At 46.7% G+C, this 17,304-nt stretch overlaps 2 protein-coding genes across 8 annotated transcripts in view; both read left to right on the top strand.

Moving 5' to 3' along the window:
• SLC12A8 (solute carrier family 12 member 8) overlaps nucleotides 1–11,665 on the top strand; it is a 53,748-nt gene extending 42,083 nt beyond the window's left edge. For 3 of the 4 annotated variants that reach the window (XM_069021137.1, XM_069021135.1, XM_069021136.1), the window contains 4 exons: nucleotides 499–596; nucleotides 2,163–2,280; nucleotides 4,501–4,561; nucleotides 7,568–11,665. In XM_069021137.1, coding sequence (XP_068877238.1) covers nucleotides 499–596; nucleotides 2,163–2,280; nucleotides 4,501–4,561; nucleotides 7,568–7,733 — 443 coding nt within the window. In that variant the 3' untranslated portion in view covers nucleotides 7,734–11,665. The other variant, XM_069021139.1, reaches the window with a different exon arrangement.
• Nucleotides 11,666–16,766: 5,101 nt separating this feature from the next.
• Nucleotides 16,767–17,304, top strand: part of HEG1 (heart development protein with EGF like domains 1) — a 52,639-nt gene continuing 52,101 nt past the window's right edge. For all 4 annotated transcript variants that reach the window (XM_069021132.1, XM_069021133.1, XM_069021131.1 and 1 more), the window contains exon 1: nucleotides 16,767–17,181. In XM_069021132.1, the coding sequence (XP_068877233.1) occupies nucleotides 16,998–17,181 (184 nt within the window). In that variant the 5' untranslated portion in view covers nucleotides 16,767–16,997. The remainder of the gene's footprint in view (nucleotides 17,182–17,304) is intronic.

The raw sequence follows: 17,304 nt of genomic DNA, 5'->3' as shown, positions 1-17,304 counted from the left end.
CTCAGGCTATCAAAATGCAGTGGTCCCCACAACATAGGTGGAGTCTGTAACTCAGCATCCATAGGTGAAGGTGTGAATTTGTTCTGTTGGTGATGTGGGTATTTGGTACAGTGTGTGTGCATGGAGTTTGGCATTCCCAGTGCTGTAGTGTTTCATCAGCATTAGTCAGTTAAGCTTCCTAAACCCTTCTGAGAGAGAAAAGTATTATTTTTCTTATTTCACAAATTGTGAAACTGAGGCAGAGATAGACACATGCTGCCTTTAAATGGACTTAGTACCAGATCTGGCAACTTTCTCTTTTTTTTCTTGCACTTCTTGTCAGTTTTAATTTTAGAGGTTTTGGTTGAACTCTGTCATACCCAGCTGTCAGATAGAAGTTTTTTCTTTCTGGAATCTGGTAATGTAAAGTAGAGGAAAAAACTCCACTTTATAGCTCCTTCCTAATTATCTTTTTTTTTTTTTTTTTTTTTTTTTTTTTTTTTTTTTTTTTTTCTGTAGAAACACCTATAAAGCAACAAAATCCAGAACTGGGAATTCAGCAAATACCAGAATCCTTCTACTCCAGATTTTTCAGTCACTGGATTTCCTTTGCTGGTGTAAGTAATTTTCTTTTATTTTGAGAAGTGGTTTGTGATTGTAGAAAACAGAAGAAAATTCATCACACACTGCAGTGTAAATACTCCAGTACTTTAAATAATGTCTTTTGATTCTTGTATTGCAGGTCACCTGAACTAAATACTCAAGGTACCGTGCATCCAGCAGTCCAAATTCAGGGAAAGCCTGATGGCATATTAAATTAAATAGCAACAGGAAGAAACCCAAACAAACAAAAAAGCCCCAACCCAACTCAAAAGTACAAATTCAAAGTCTGGAGTCGTAGGACTTTAAAGATGCATGGCTGAATGGGGAAAAGAATTAGTGTCCCTCTTTTCACCATGTGCCAGTCTGCTTTTTCTTGCTGTGGGATGGACTGAGACATCACCTTCAAAGCTTTGTTGCTTTTATTCATGGGCCAGTTTCTGCAAGCTTGGGGTGGGGTTTCATTAGTGCTGACCTCCTGATACCAGCAGCCCGGCTGTGAAATTCCATCTTTCGAGGGAGGAAAGGAGAGCATTCCTACAGCATGTTACTTTAAATAACTTTTAAATAGCTTCTGCCTCAAGCTGTTGAGAAGTTTAAGACACTTAAATTCATCTTGGGAAGATGGATTATTGGGCAGATGACAGGGAAAGGGTCAGATAGGTATAATGAATGAGCCATATGGCTTTGCTGCATGGATAAGGATTTCATAGCTGTGCATAAAGTGTAACAAACCCACTCAAACAACCCACCAAACCATGTTAGTTTAATCCTCAGATGGAGTTTGACACCTACTTTTCAAATGCACTGCTGCTGCTGCCAGCAGCCAGCTCCTGGTGAGGGGTTCTCCTGGGCTGCAGTGCTGGGGTGGGCTGGGAGTGGTGGCCCCTCTTTAGGATGACATCTTTAGGAGGCTGTGTGCTGATGCCATCTCTGAGCTCGTATCTAACGTGGCTCCCAAGTGCACGTCATGGCAGAGCCATCAACTCTGCCTTCGCAGGGCAATTTGCTTACAGAGGTGACTGACGTGCTCATTAAAGCAGATTTGGTTTCCTGTCAATAATCAGACTCAGAAGGAGGTTGCAACAGAGCTGGGATGGGATTGACAATGCAAAATAAAATCACAAAAGCAAAAATTGGATGTGTTTATTCATCCTGACTCCTCTCCCCTCTGCCCTCTCTCTTTGAGCTTCACTGGTTGTGTCAGCTGGGACCATTTTAGCTCTTTCTTTGTATGCTGCCCCTTGCTGTTGGCGGTCTCTCCCATGGAGATGCTACCTCTGCCCCTATTTTTGTGCAACTTGAGCCAAATCTCCTCCTGAGCTGGTGAGCCTCTGGATACTCCTCTTGGAGAAGCCCAAGCAGAGACCCACACTGCCTCTGGGTCTCAGGGTAGCTCACTGGAGCTACCTCCATGCTGCTGAGGGTGACACTGTAAACCTGTGCTGTCCCTCCTAAGACTGAGAACAAACGAGTCTCCATAACATGGAAAACTGGGTTTTGCAGAAAAATGACTGTCAGACTGTCAGCATGGTCCTACCTCTCAGACTCTGGGGTTACCCCAAACTGTGTCTTTCCAACAGGCAATCATGTCCCTCATCATAATGTTTGTCATTCAGTGGATCTACACCCTTGTCAGCCTGGGAGCAGCAGTTATTCTGTATTTCTACATTGGCCAAGTGAGCCCAGGACTCCCTCTTGGTGAGTTTTTTTTTCCTGTATTATTAAACCTGCTTAAAAATTCATTAAACTTTAATTAAACTTAATTAGGAATTGAGACTCTTGTGTTTAATATGCAGGTGACACAGTGAACAATGAGGATTTGTTTCATTGCTAGTTTTAATACATTTTCTCTCCGAGTCTGATTTTCTTTTGGATTCTAACTGTGACCAGCATTGGTTGGATAGTTTGAACATAATGCTTATTGCTTTATTATATTGTGCTTTAAATGGCAAAACCAGATATTAAGACTTGATAGGGATGGCAGTTTGTAAATGTATCCCAGCAATGAGAAAAACCTCCCATAAATAAGTTTTAATAAACTTAATCTAAACCCACCTGAGAGAACTTTAAGGAAAATGGGAATTATGGTGAGTGTCGCATCAAATCTCAGCATTCATAACAGTGGAACAAGAGAGCCTTTTGATTCCAGAGCTAAACACCTTGAACATGTTGGGAACATAATCTGGGAAAATACTTTTAGGCAGAGGGCATTAGAGAGATCTGTGCATGTGATCAGCTTAAACAAGTTCAAAATTAAACATTGAAGAACATTCAGCAAGCAGCTCATGAGAGCTCACAGCTGCTTGGCAAGGCCAGCGGGGGGGTTTGCAGTGCTCCGTGTCTCTGAAGGGACATGGTGTGGGCATCCTCACCTGCTCATGAATGTATCCATCCATCCATCCATCCATCCATCCATCCATCCATCCATCCATCCATCCATCCATCCATAGGTACGTGTGTGCACACATAGCTGAGTGCATGCCTGGATGTGCAGTTTGTTCTCCAGGATGAGAAAAATCAAGAGCCTGAATTCGTATGCAATATGTGCGTAAATAGCTACCTGGGTTTATTTAGGAGAAAGAGCATTAGACAGTAGGTAAGCAAGCACTAGATTTCAGAAGCACAGATGATGAGAAACCAAAAACTAATCACCACCATCCAAACATTGCTCAACTGTTCTTTTTCTGCTCTTGAGTGACTTCCTTTCTATGTATCTGTGGGGGATAGTAGAAAAGAGCTGGGATTGTGGATAGTAGTTGCCATTTTGCATCTTTTGAAATATATATATATAAGTTTTAACAAAGTTGTTTATGGCCCCCATACATGAAACAAACCACAAATAATGTTTTCAGGTGTTGGAATCTTTTTTTGCCTTTGTATACTCACTGCATTATATCTCTGTAGTCTGCTTTTGAAATACTTACCAAAAATTACTTTAATAAGAATTTCTCTGTCAGTGTGTAGAGGGTTTTGGAAGCTGATATGAGAAATAGCAGCACGATTAGACATTTTTTTCTTGGTTTCTCTTGCATGTGCATTCTCATGCATACAGAAAAACAGTGCATGGCATTGAAAATGTTAGAAGTGAATGCTCAAAATTCAGCCTGATTTTTACTTGCCTGTGAGGGAATGTTATTTTGTGGTCACAAGGCTCCTGCTGATCTGTGAGTTTGTTCTTCAAAGGATCAAACAGCGCTTCTGTCTAGAAAGGTTGGGAGACAGTGGCCTGAGAGATGCTCTGGATTAGGAGCTAGATGAAGACCTTGGGAGGTGAAATGCCCTGTGATTTACACATCCCTTCTCTCTCTTTCTCACCAGCAGCCTAAGCCAAATCCAGCAGGTGCTGACAGGGCTCGGTTCCCCCTCACCATAAACTTCTCCTGCTGCTTTTGCTTCCAGCTCTGGCACTTCCCTGCCCCTGCAGGGAGCCAGTGAAGGAAACTAACTACTGAGAAATCAGAAAAGAAATCAGTGTTGGTGTAATAAGCTCAGCAGCTCTCTGTGGGGTCAGACAAGAGGGAATGAATGGTGAGACCACAGCCACCCTGGCTGAGGTTGGCTGAATAGCTCCTTCCGTCTCCCCATCCCTGCAGTGGGAATGGTTTATGCAGTCCAGGGAGTGAAAGGTACTGTGGTGGGTGTTTGTGCTTTGCTCATGCTTCACTGGGGTTTAACAAGCTGTTGGGCTGGGAACGGATAGCTGTTCCCCATAGGAAATTTGGGTTCATTTCTAGACAGTTGTTTAAAAGCCACAGCACGTAGGAAGACTGCAGGAATGTTCTCACTATCACAAAATCTTTGGGTACTGCAGGCTAATAACAAGCGTGCTGGTTTGAGATTTTATGCAAAAATTCAGTGGTGTAATGCTATTATGAGAGAATTAGCAGCATACTGACTTCTTGTGCCTTTTCTCCGTAGGAGCAGCAGCAAATTTCAGTTTCTTTGGCTGGATTAAGTCCATTTTGATCACTTCATGCAGGTTGGTACCAGTCACTTGGCAGTGACCAACACGCTGCTTGTTGTTCCCGTGACCCACTAATGTGCACAGAGAGGGCTGGAAGAATTGACTTGTTTATTACCTTAAGCAGCCTTTTTGCCCCTTCTTGCGTACTCAGGGTTATTCTTACTTGGTGGTAAAAAGAGCTGTTTGCTCCCATTAGCCTGGCATTTGGCTGGCTGTGCATGTGGGGAAGCAGGAGTCTCCTCTGCTTTGTGTGTGGGAATGTCAGCTGATAACAGTATCTTGGTGCCTGAAGCTTTATCTTACCCCAAAGGTCTGTGCTCAACCTTTATGGCTCAGGTTGAACTGGAAAATCTGAAAGGAAATGAGAAATTGGAGACTCCTCTCCCACCCACCACTCACTGAAGGAGAATTCCTCTGGTAGTGTGGAACAGGCACACATGGCAGCTGTGTTCAAGTTTCAGAGAGGAAATCCTGGGGCAGGGAGCTGCAATAACTTCAGGACAAATATGATAAATAGGGTCTTTGGTGAAGGAACCATTTCATGTTGAGTTTGCATGGGACTGCAGTAGCATTGTCTTGGGTTTTGATGCCCAGATGATTTTGAGAGTTTTGTTTGTTTGGTTATTAACTAGTTTTGTTAATCTTATTTGATGCTATTAATTATTAATTCCATCATGTTGGGTTTCCTATAGTCACTTATGAGCACCTCTCTCTCTGAGCAATGAGCTTTGAGTTTCCCAGTCTATTGGGTTTTCTTTTTTGTTGGGGTGAGTGAACGCTGTAGCAAGGACTGTGCAACACCAGCTGCCATGCATTATATGTGCCAACTTGGTGGTTCCTTTAAAATAAATGAAAATCCAGGCAATTAAGTACATTGGTCTGTCTTGACAGGTCCTATCTCTGCCCACAGTTCCTATAATATGACCACATGCTTTTGGTAGCAGAAGTGGTTGGGGAGAGAAGCCAGGAGTGAGTGATCTCTTTGAGGACCCCATGGCAGGTCTTAGACATAACAGCACTTAATTTATAGCTTAATTTAAACCATTTAACAAAATGGTCATTGTTCTTATGGAATTCTGATGCCTTTGTATCTTATCAAGAGGTGAACGGTTGAACCTTGAGGAGCAGGGGAATCAGCCCAGGCTCCATCATCAGTGTTCACTGATGGTCCTCCAAGTACAGAAGACTTGAGAGTTCACTGCTCTGAGAGGCCCCACTCAGAGGTGCTGGTCTCAGCCCACTGTGGGCCAGGAGAGCTCAAAGGGTCTCATTTTGGACTGCTGCTTACAGTGTAGCAAGAGAGTTGGCTTTGGTCATAGTAATTTTCCATCTTGGCCACAGTTTGGATCAGTAACTTTCTTTGAATGTTCTGTAACAAAAATGTTGTTCCACTTGGGTTGTTACTCATGCAAGAAAAATAAGTTTCCAAGGATATTCACTAAAAAACAGGAGCTGTTAGACAGCATAAGTTCCCTGGAGCAGACAGTGCTTCTGATAAGCTCAAGAGGAGCTGAGCCCAGGTGCTGTATGTCAAGGCTGAGGCCTAACATTTCTCAGATCATAGTGCAGCCCAAGGGGCAGGGGGCATGGGATGCACCACCACATAGTCTGCTTATCTCATTTGGAGTAAGAGATTGTTCCCTGTCCCTTTGCTGGCCTGGTGACATGAGCCCAAGCCAAGGGTGAGGAGTTGAGACAGGAACAGGGTGTGTGGGGCCATGCTGAAATGCTGCCAGAATTACTCATGGCACAGTGAGCCAGACCCTGCTGCTTCATATCCCGGGCAGTTCTGTCTGCTTCCATCCCAGGCAGATTTGTGGCTGGTCATTTTAGCTCAGCGCCTCTGTGATGATAGAACAGCATTTTCCTCCCAGTAGTCCTTTGGTGCATCTGAGCCATGTCTCCTGCCCGTTGTCAGAAATCCCCATGGGAGTCTGGTTGAGGTGTGAGGCTTCATGGAGAATTACTGTGTGTGGAAAGGAGAAACTATCCCTGCCTCTCGTGTGGAGAGGTGCTGTTGTCACAGGGGGATTTTATCTCTGGGTTACCAGACCAACAGAGTCCTTGGTGCTTTGGTCAGTGCAATGATGAGCAAGGACCCTGCCAAGGAGGGTTGAGGGGAGATCTGGTGAGTGCCCAAAGTAGAAACTGATCCTGTTTCTCTCTCCTCAAAGAGTACAATCTCTGGGTCAGCCAGTCAGCTTGGTCACCCTATCCTAGTGCCAGGGCTCCTGCTCATACTGCCACAAAGCCAACTTGGGCTCTGCCTTGGAGTCGGGTGGGTAATTTTGAAGCCCATCCATGTTGTGCTGCAAGAAATTGCACTGAATTAATTCAGAGTTTTTTTCTAAGCTCTGAAATCCAGTCAAGATATTTTAATGAATTTGAGAAAAATAATAAACCCCACTAGACTACAAGGGCGCTGGAAGCAGCCAAGGGTTCTTGACACGTCTAAGGCTCTTAGGTGCTTGATGAGGTCTTAGTCAGGGCTATATTTGTCTTACAGTTTTGATTTTAAAATGCCAATAAGGTTTTCTTAAAATCAGCTTCAGGGATGAAGAGATTTCAGGAAAATCTCCCATTTTATTTAAAAGTTACAAAAATTATTGTAATCTTTTTTTTTTGCTTAGGAAACTATGAAAAGGATATTTTTCATTAGAAATGGTTTGTGCTCCTTCTTCTCTGGCACAGTGTGGAAGGTGTTTGCCATGGTCTATATCCAAAGAGGAAACACATTTGTTAAAAAAAATGTATATTTTGCAGTGTTTATTTGGGAAAAGGGAGTACATTTTTTGTTAAAAAAAATGTATATTTTGCAGTGTTTATTTGGGAAAAGGGAGTACATTTTTTGTGTTCCTTCTAAGAAGAATGCTTTCAGGTTAGCTCTGTGCCTCCAAAGGGCACCGAGAAGGATTTAGCCTCTCCTGTCATCACCCTGCCTTGTTTGCACAGCCAGGAGCATGGCTGGTAATGGATAAAAAGCAAGGGGTGATGCAGGCACCTCTGCTTCTCTGCTTGCAGGAGAAGGCCACCTCCCAAGGAGCAGATCGTGGTGACACCGTCCTTTGCAACAGTTGGCATGGAGACCAGGCAGCTCACCGAGGAGAACGCGGACTTCGCCTCACGGGACCGCTATCACCAGTCCTCACTCATCAGCAGAGAGGAATTTGGCAGCCAGTTCCAGTGAAGGACACACACACACACACACACAATCAATCCATTACTTCAAAAAGCATTTAGAAGTGCTAATGGCTGCCACGAGTGCCTTGTGAAATACTTGAATATACGCACAAAGGATGTGAATAGCTATTTATGTATTTGAGGCTTGCTTGTTTATGCAAACTACAACATTGCTGGGCTTCCAACCTTGCCCAAACTGAGGGGAAAAAATGGAAATGAAAGGGCCCGTCCAGCGAAGGGATGAGTTACTGAGGACAGTATAACCCTCTTAAAGAATTCAATTATAAGCCCTATTGAGTGCTAAAAGAGGTTGCTGCTCTAAAAGCTTACAACACCCCATTTCAGATGTCCTCTGGGTGACTGGGGACGGTCTTCCTGGGAGCAATGACGTTGACAGCAGGAGCCAGTGCCCCACTCCCAGCTGTGCCACGGATGGATGCGACCTTCCAGGTCAATTCACTTCTCCTCTTGGCATGAATTTCCCTGCTTGTAATACAGTAATTTTCTACCTCAGCATTTCAATTACCAAGGTCTTAGAAAATACTTTAAGGTGTTAGACAATAGGCCAGAATCAGTGGCAAGTACGAGAAGATTATGAAGTATATTCACTACTGAAATCGCATATTTAAATGCAGTAATGCAGAATAATGACCTCTTCTGTAAAACTGTGAAATTATGTCTTAGAAGCTGTTCATAGTTATTTCCCACATCCTTTCTGATGTGAGACCTGAGACCTGACAAAATAGCTGGGCCCACTTAGAGTGTTTCCCAGCTGAAGGGACAGATGATGCAGAATTGCTTTAGCAAAATAAGTTTAGCCCCAGCACCACACATCAGTTCTGACATTACGAGGAGGGGAAAATCACTTTGTTTCATCTCTGATAATTCCAGCCTTTAGATTATTTATTTCTCCTTCTGTGCAATAAAAGCCTGAGACACCAGGAACTCCTCTCCATCCTTTCTGTGGGCACCCTCAATGCCTTTGAGCACCATTCCACTTGCCAGTGCTCAGTGTCCTGGCATTACCAGGTGTGGTGGGTCCCATCCCATGGTCTGGCCAGCTGCAGCTTTGGCTCTTTCAGTTTTCTTACAGAGGGAGGCACAGGAGGCTTTCTGCTGATATGGACAAAAGAGCTACCTTGGCACACTGCAGAAAGTGTATTCATTTTTCAAGGTTGCAGATCTTTGACTAAGTGCTTTTAATCTTAATTATCTCGATGGAGGCAAGAGGGAAGTTGTGTTTGTGTGACCAACTCTGAGCCACCTCAAATTGGTCATCCAGTGCTGGAAGCACCCTTCCAGGATTCCTTCCTCCCTGCCTCTTGCCGTTGGTTTCCAAAGAGTCTGGGTCTGTTGTGTGGATTGTGGGTCCGTTTCGAAGCTTCCCCTGGGTTCCCTGTTGCCAGTGGCTCTAGAGAGCCCTCCCTGTGCTTGTAGCATCCTTAACCTTGGTAGATGCCCCTGTTGTGCAAACTTCAAGCACTCCTTGGTGCTGCCCCACTGCTGGCAAGCTGCTTGGGGCTGTGTTAGAGTTTCATACCCAGCCATAATGCCATTGCTGTAAAATCTTGTGTTTCATAAAGTCCGGTCACATGCGTGGTCCCTTTCCTCCCAAGTCAAGGATTGTTCAGCCTGGCATTTCTCTGTAGCCTGAACAAAAGAAAACCCCAGAGCATGGCATGAAGAGATTAATAGGCAGAAATTCCTAGGTAGCTTCTTTTTTAGCTACTAAACAATTTAATTCCCTTCTAAAAATAAGACATGAGTTAGGAGATCCAGAGAGGGAGGTTGGGGAAGGTTCTTGGCTGTGTATCTCGCTCACTGAGGAGTTGCACTGGTTGAAATCAAGTGATTTGGTGGAGAGTGTTTGCCTCTTCAACACTGTGGCACCTGCTCGTCCCCAAAACTGGGACGTGATGGGCCCCTTAGTCTCCCTTGGCCTAGCAGTACTGGGAGGAGGTCCCACAGCTTTGCTTTCAGCTAAGAGTGCAGCAGCTGTGCCCTTCTCCTGCCACCACTGTCCAGCAGCCCTTTGCACCTGAGCATCCTCTGGAAACATCCCTGTTGTGTTTGTGTGCTGGTGAAGCCTTTGCTGGCTGCCAGGGAAAGGCACTGTGCTGTGCCATGCAGGCCCTGGTGAGAGGACACCTGGAGGGCTCTGGGGTGCAGGGATGGGTTGTGCCTTGGTATTCCTGGAAGAAGACAGCGGCAGTTCTGGCATTAGCGCTGGATTGCTTCTCTTGAGACCTGGCAGTGGAGGAAATACTCTGCAGAGCACACTGTCCCAGGGGTTCTGGTCTTTGGGCTCCATGTGCTGCTGCTGGAGAAACTCTGCCACCTCCTTCACTGGCACCTCCACCACCTCCACAGCAGGAAGCAGCTCCCTCCACCACCTGGTAAGCACAGGCACCTGGTCTTTCCCTCGTATCTGCAGGGAGAAATGCATCACACAAGGCTGATTTCCTTGCAGCTTTACAGATTATGAGTACAGCAACCTTCCTTGGTAATGCCTGGAAAGGGACATGCTGATCTTCCCTGGAGCATTGGCTCTGGTGTAGTTAATGGTAAGAGTGGCAGGAAGCCTTGTTTTAGCACCAGTCTGGGTAACATTGGAGACTCCACAAATCCAGGCCCTATGGGTATGCAGGGCTTTGCACATCAAGGACACTTTTCCAGCAGGAAAGAAAGAAAGCAGTTGTACAGCTAAAGATTGTGGTGTCAATGTCAAAAATGGCTGTAGCTTTGGTAGCACTCTAAAAAAATGGGTGAAATTAGGAGGGCAGGAATTTATCAGCTTCACATTTAGTGGCTGAGGGGAAGAAATGTAGGTGGGGATTGCTCCTGTGAGTGGTAATGTGCTGCTTTCATCCCCTGAGAGCCAAGCTGTGCCTCCACATGCTAGGGCTTTCAGGTTCCCTGAAGGTGAGTTTGGGACCTGGCTCTGAGCATCATATGCCCTGTTGTATATCAAGGTTGCAGCTTGGCTGATGTAATTATGGAAAGGCCTTACTGCTTTTTAACCCATGTGAGCTTTTTTATCATCTATAATTATTTTCCTTTTGGTTTGAAATTTGATATTATTATTATTATTATTATTATTATTATTATTATTATTATTATTATTATTATTATTATGACATAAGAAATCAAAATGTTCTGCAATGGGTCAGGGTGTGAAAACATTTGTTTTCAAGAGAGATGTGGATATGGCACATGGTTTTGTTCCTTTTGAGGACTCCGGCTGTAAACTGGTGGCTCTACTTTTGATGGTTTCCTTTGCAGACCATACAAGCACAGAAGGAGGTTGAGGATAAATATTTCATTACTTGCCTTGCAGTACTGTCTGGAAGCTCATGCTGCATTTGTGATCCCTTAGCACTAAGTGGGTCCAGAAACTGGAATTTTCTGCCTCAAAAAACTTGCAGCACAAATAGTCAAGACTAAGAATAGGCAGAAGAAAAGTGAAGTTTTGTTGTGATATTGGCATTAAGAGACAGTTTCTCTGCTGGTATAAATTGACATCCACCTGGCTCTGTGTCCCATTAACAGTCTGCACAGGGAGAATCAAGCTCATTAAATCTGTATCTTAGCTCAAACTTGTCTTTTTTGTTTCTCTCCTCTTGGATTCTCTTGATCAGCTTTGAGTTTCCTTGGATGACTATTGCTGTGTATGGTGGCCAAAACATCACACACTTGCCATGGTCACTTATTCACAGCAGATAGCTGTGACCACAGTGTTGAAGCAGCCAAGAAGGGTGACAGAATATGAACTGATGCTTGTGTGCATGGCTGAATCTAGGGCTCAGGGGGGTCTCTGTACCTTATGAGATGGTTTGCTCTCACCCATGTGCCTCTGATTTAGGTTCAGACAGGCAGAGTTTCTTAAACACCATCATACTTACATCTGCAAGGTCAGAAGAGATTTGCTGAAGCACAGGAACCAGCCTAGGATTAACATTTAGGTTAGTGGGAAATGGAAGTTATTTGAAATATTGCCCTTGCCTGGTGAATTTTAGAGAAGGTAATTACACGGATAAAAGAGAGAATATTTTGTAGACAACCTATAAATTTGTTAGCTCTGTATGAAAGTGGAACATAATGCACTTGTTATATTCTGCAGTGGTGTCTTGCTGCAACCCAGATTTGGCATAGCACCCCTTAAACCTAAGACAAGGTGAGACCTCAGCAGTAACAGCCTTAAAAGCTACGGATGAGAGGCTCTAGCAGCAAACTGCAGGCTAAAAATAAATCACTTTAAAGCCCATACTGCACAGGAGAGGCTCCTTTCCTTTCTGCCTTCTGCTCCCCGTGGCTTTTTTCACATGATTTTTATGCTCATATCCCCCAATACCTGGAATTTGCCCCTCTTCTGCAATAGCAAACGGAAGCCTGGGTGCTCCCAGAAACTTAGTGGTCAAGGAGCACACCTGTAACTTTATCAGATCCAAGTGTCATGTCTAAATTTCACTGGGGGCTTCTTTCCAGATTTAAGGGCACTGCTCTGAAGTGTTTAGCTCAGCTCCAAAATGTCTGGGTGTGCTCCAAACCAGAGCTGGCTGAAAAAAGGTCCTAAAAGAAATAAATAAGGAATTTAGAATTGCTGCTTCCCAGATAGATTTGGATGGCTGATTTATTTTTTTTTCCCCCTGAAAAGAAAGGATTTTTTTTCCAGTGACAGGATTCAAAATGTGACATCATTTCAAGTTATGCATTTTTCTGTGAGGGATGAAGAGAGATCACAAGACCTGTATCCATCCTGACCTCCAAATGTCAAATATCTGGAACAAGCTGCTTCCAATGGAGGTACAAGGCAAGCAGCTCTTGTTAAAAAAAAAAAATCAATAAAATACCACCACCCCCAAAATTTCAAGAAAAATGGTCAGGTACTAAGTGCCTTTTGGATGGTTGGTATCCATTAATGGATGGCTTGCGGCATCAAGAGGAGATGGGATGGTAATTAATTACTCAGGAACTATTTGTCCACTTTGGAAACTCAGGGCTTTTAATAACAAATTCCAGGAGGAGAAAATATTCACTTTGTACCTTAATTCATCATCAACTTAAAACTTGTCTGAAGTTTATGAGCCTGATCCAAGTTTTGGACAGATCTGGGATGAGTTTCAAGGGAGCTGCAGGAGTTTCATGACATTGGCTGTGCTGCGAAAGGCTCCTATAGAACCAGAGAGAAGGGACCAGCCACTGTAATCCTCACAAAGTGCTACAGAGATGCCTCTCCTGTACAGAATCCTGTGTTTTTTTTGTGATTTCAGACCAAAACAATGTAGAACCCAGCAAATTTGGTCATATGTCTCTAGCCCCTCAAGCTGGAAACTGGAAGTCAAGGTGAAATAAAGCACACTGTATTTTCCCTCCCCAGAACAAGGTGATGGGCGGGTTTCAATTAATCAATATCAATCATGTTTATATATAGCTTTGTTAGAGGTTTCCTGTGTTGATGAGGTTGTCTGTTTGTTTGTTTCCTTTGCTGTGTGTGGAATGTGCTGGTTGCTTTCAGATGGAAGCGTTAAATGTGTTTTGTACATAATTTGGGGAGATGTCTGAGGTTGCAGCCTCATTCAGGAGGATGCTGTGGCATTACTTGACACCAGGCTTTGCCTGGCCCATCTGGCTCCTCAGACATGATTTTATGCATTTAAATCTCCTACTAGTTTGTGGTCCCAAGGAGGGAGGGGAGCAGTCCTAGGCCTAGAGCGGCCCTGGAAGCAGCATCAGCAGGATGCGGCAGCGGGGCGGGCAGTTGTGCCACTGGGATAAACAACTCCAGCACCACATGGGGAAAAGCCAAGTGCCAGTGCCCTTCACTGAGTGCTTGTGCTTCACACAGCCACCTTCATCCTGCTGCAGTGCTTCCTTCTCCCACCACTGAAGCTTCTTTCCCAGCCTCCCAGGAGGGTGTCAAACTCATCACGTGGGTGGCAGGGTTGGTATTGCCTCCACACTACCCTCTGCGGCTCCAATGGGTAAAACAGTGATTTTTTAATAAAAACCAACAAAGTGAGATTTTTTTTATCTGCTGTTTTCATGTGGATGTTGAAACTGGATCTCAAAAATATCAGTCATAATTGATGCAGCGATATTCCTTACGAAACCCTGAAGGTAGGAATGAAAAATAAGATGCCAGGAAAACACAGTAGCTTTAAATTTACAGGCACTAAACCTTGGCAAATCTGGCGCCTGCAGGGGAAGGGCCTGCATTTGGGAAGTCTGAAGCTGCCTGAATATCGGTGTTTCCTTTCCAGCTGCTTGTAAATACTGTGCTGCTCGTGACTGGAACCACGATGGAGAGAGGAGAGAGGAGAGAGATTATTTTCGGATGGTGGGAACTGGTTTAGGCTCACGGGTTCACACCTGTGGGGCTTTTGCTGGGGCTGGTGGAGACGGCAGCCTCACCACCGCCATGGGCTTCAGAGGCTGCAATGGCATTCCTGTCCCACCAATACTAAGCCCTGCCAGGATGTGGCTCATCCAAGGGCAGCACAGGGCCCTTTGGCCAGTGTTTCCTGCTGCAGGCTCTGCACTTGGGCATACGGTCCTTGTGGTCACCCCTGTCATGGTCACAAGTGCCCTATTTGGTTCAGAAAGGCAGCAGGTCAGGCAGGTTTAATGGCAGTTTTGGGGAGGACATCAGCTACCCCCTTCCCCCCACTTCCAGAGGGGGTTAATTCAGCCTTCCCAGCTTTCCTAGCTAGTGGCACTGCATGGTGGGTCATGCTCTGGGGGCACCACGGGGGAATGGTGAGACGGAGCCATTCGATACGGACACGGGCTGTTCTTGCAGCAGTGTTTGTTTTGCATTTGCCTGTGTCTGCTATTGCTCTCGGTGGGCCTGTTGAGTGAAACAGTAGGAAGAATTTATTGAGACCTTTTTGGAAAAGCATTTGATACTGTGCTTCCTGCTTGTTGGATTTACAGCTTGGAAGGATGCAGTAAGAGTGGGGAGCTGCTCTGTAGCTTAGATGTTGGGGAAGTCCCTTGCAAAAGGCAGGGGGAAAGGGTGTGAGCTCTAGACTCAGTATTAGGGCCCTCAGGCTTGAGAGTTAGTGGACAGAAGAGCATCCATTTCATGTCAGGGCGAAGTTTGGCTTTAATTTGCCCCCTGTAGCCCTGAGGGTGCATCACTGGCCTCAGAGGGGTTTCTGTGCCCCTGCTGCCTTACCCGTTAAAAGTTACACACAGTTAAAAGTGTCAGATTTGCTGTCTGGCAAGGCTTTCTTTCCAGGGACTAACAAAACTTACTAAAGTACCATATTTATTACGGACATTATTTACTATCTTAGGAATTGGTAGTGTGGAGTCCTGCATTTCATGTATAAAGATATCCCCAAGTGTTTGAGCTGCTGCATTGCACTCCCTGTGCCATCTCCCAAAGTATCAAAATACTTCACAACTCTTCCCCTGAGCTTCTGTTGTGTGTTGGTCTCTCTGTCTTATCAAGAAGAAAGCTCTGTTTTGCACAACTATTCCATACAGAATGTGTAAATACCTGCACATAGAATGAAGGAGTCCAAAGATATCCTCTGTAGATCAGGCACCTTTGTGGTGACTGCCTGTGGCTTCTGGGTCACTCAGGTCACCCCATTTGCCGAGACTAGGGTGCTTACTTTGATGACTAAAGCATAGTCATGATTGGTTTGTGTTTCATGTCCCAAACTGACATGGCTTTACTTGTTCCTTGGGTTTAGGCAAATTTGAAGCAAGAAGATGGCAAAAGCTGTGGGGAGTAGACTAGAGCATGGAATGATAGAGGGATGCCTCAGAGATGGCCCTTCCCAGGGCTTTCGTCCATAATTATTCAAGTAGCACAATGAGGATTCCTGAGTGTGCTTCACGGTGAAGTGATGTGGGAAGGTGCGGGAAAAAACACTCGCACGTGGAGAGAAAAGCCCAGGAGCAGTGGAGAGCAAGTTCTGACGGGGTAAAGCCAAGGCCACTAACATGCTGGTGTGGGCTCATCAGTGCCACCTCTTGGGTGGAAAGAGGCTTTCAGGAGAGTTTGTGTACATCAGCCACCGACTTCGGCTTTCGGTGAAGGGCGAAACGGGCAGCGGGGGGCTGTGGACCAAACCCCGGGTTTGTCGGAGGCTGCAGCCGTCTGGACGTGGTGAGTTGTCCACCTGTCACCCTCCCCTTTGGAAAGTCGGATTTTGCTTGGCTCGTGGAAATCAAGTCTGATTCTGAACCAGCTCGAGGGAAAAGCATAGGGCCCAGGAGCGACTCGAGGGGAGAGGTTGGCCAGGACGGGTTTGTGTTCCCTGGGGAGGGAGAGCTCAGCCCAGGACCCCAAACCTGGCGCATCGGGATGCCGGCAGCTCCGGCAAAGCCCAACCCACTGCTCCGCGGCGTGCTTTCTCCCAGAACCAGGAGCATAAAATTATGAAGGGGAATTTCAGAACAATGAAGGGAAATCCTTTGCCTCCCGTACAGCCCAGCCTGGGAAATTCACCACTGCAAGAAGTTGCAGCCTCCAACGCTGCTGCTGGCGTTTAAAGGGAGTCAGCTTTACAACCAAGGAAAGGGTTGAAGTTATTTGTCAAGGACTCGATTTCCATGGGCATTAAGTTCGGGGCTATGCAGTGCGGGAGGGGGGGTGACCCTGCCGGAGCGGGGGGGGCCGTGCCCGCCGGGTGCCGCTGCGCGGGGCGCGGGACCTGCGCGCTGCCCGCGTTTAGACGCGGTACCGGGGCACCTCCGCGACGGCTGCGGGCGGTGGGCACGGGGGGTGCTGCTCGCCCAGCGCGGCTGCGAGATGCAGCAGGAAAAATAAAGTGAAAAGTAAAACGAAACGTAATTTTAATAATAATAATTATTATTATTACTACTACTACTGCTCCTATTGATGCCGCAGCCAGCCGGGTGAGGGAGCGGGCGGCCCGACGGCTGCGCGGGGCGGGAGGGGGCGGCCGCTGGGGGCCGGGCCGGGCCGGGGTGGGGGGGGCCGTGGGGAGCCGGGCCATGCCGAGCCGAGCCGAGCCGCGGCTGGGTGATGTCAGGCTCGAGGAGGAGCCTCCGCCGCCTGCCCTTTTACTTTCGGGCGCCGGCACTTGGCCGCAGGCTGCTGCTGCTAGCCGGGCCCCCCCCTCGCCCCCTCCGCTATGGGCACCCCACACTTTTAAGGCGCCGCCCCGAGGTGGGGGGGCACGGGGAATTCATTAAAAATCGCTATTTACGTGGTTATTCATTGCCCCGCTCCGGGTATGTGAACAACCACCCCCCTGCCCCCCCGCCTCCCCTTCCATCCACCCCCAGCGCCATGCCGGCAGCCTGCACCCTGCTGCTGCTGCTGGGCTTGGGGCTGGTCCCGGTCCCACCGGCCGGGTCGCTGCCCCTCGCTTCCCCACGGCGTCTTCCTCCACCTCCCCCTCCTCCTCCTCCGTCCCGAAACCGTCTCGGCCGCCCTTCCTCGCCTCCCGCCGCGGGACACGCCGGCAGCCCGGGTGAGTGCCCCGCGATGGGGATAAGGGTAGGGACGGGATTTCACCCCGGCAGCGGTCGTGGTGCGCGGAGTGTGCGCGGGGTGCGCATCGTATGGGTCTCCTGTGGCGTGGGACCCCGCACAC

This window comes from Aphelocoma coerulescens, chromosome 7 (assembly GCF_041296385.1).
Source record: "Aphelocoma coerulescens isolate FSJ_1873_10779 chromosome 7, UR_Acoe_1.0, whole genome shotgun sequence".
In the NCBI taxonomy this organism is placed as follows: Eukaryota; Metazoa; Chordata; class Aves; order Passeriformes; family Corvidae; genus Aphelocoma; species Aphelocoma coerulescens.
The sequence above is the reverse complement of the archived record's forward strand: the minus strand, read 5'-3'. Positions and strand labels throughout refer to the sequence as shown.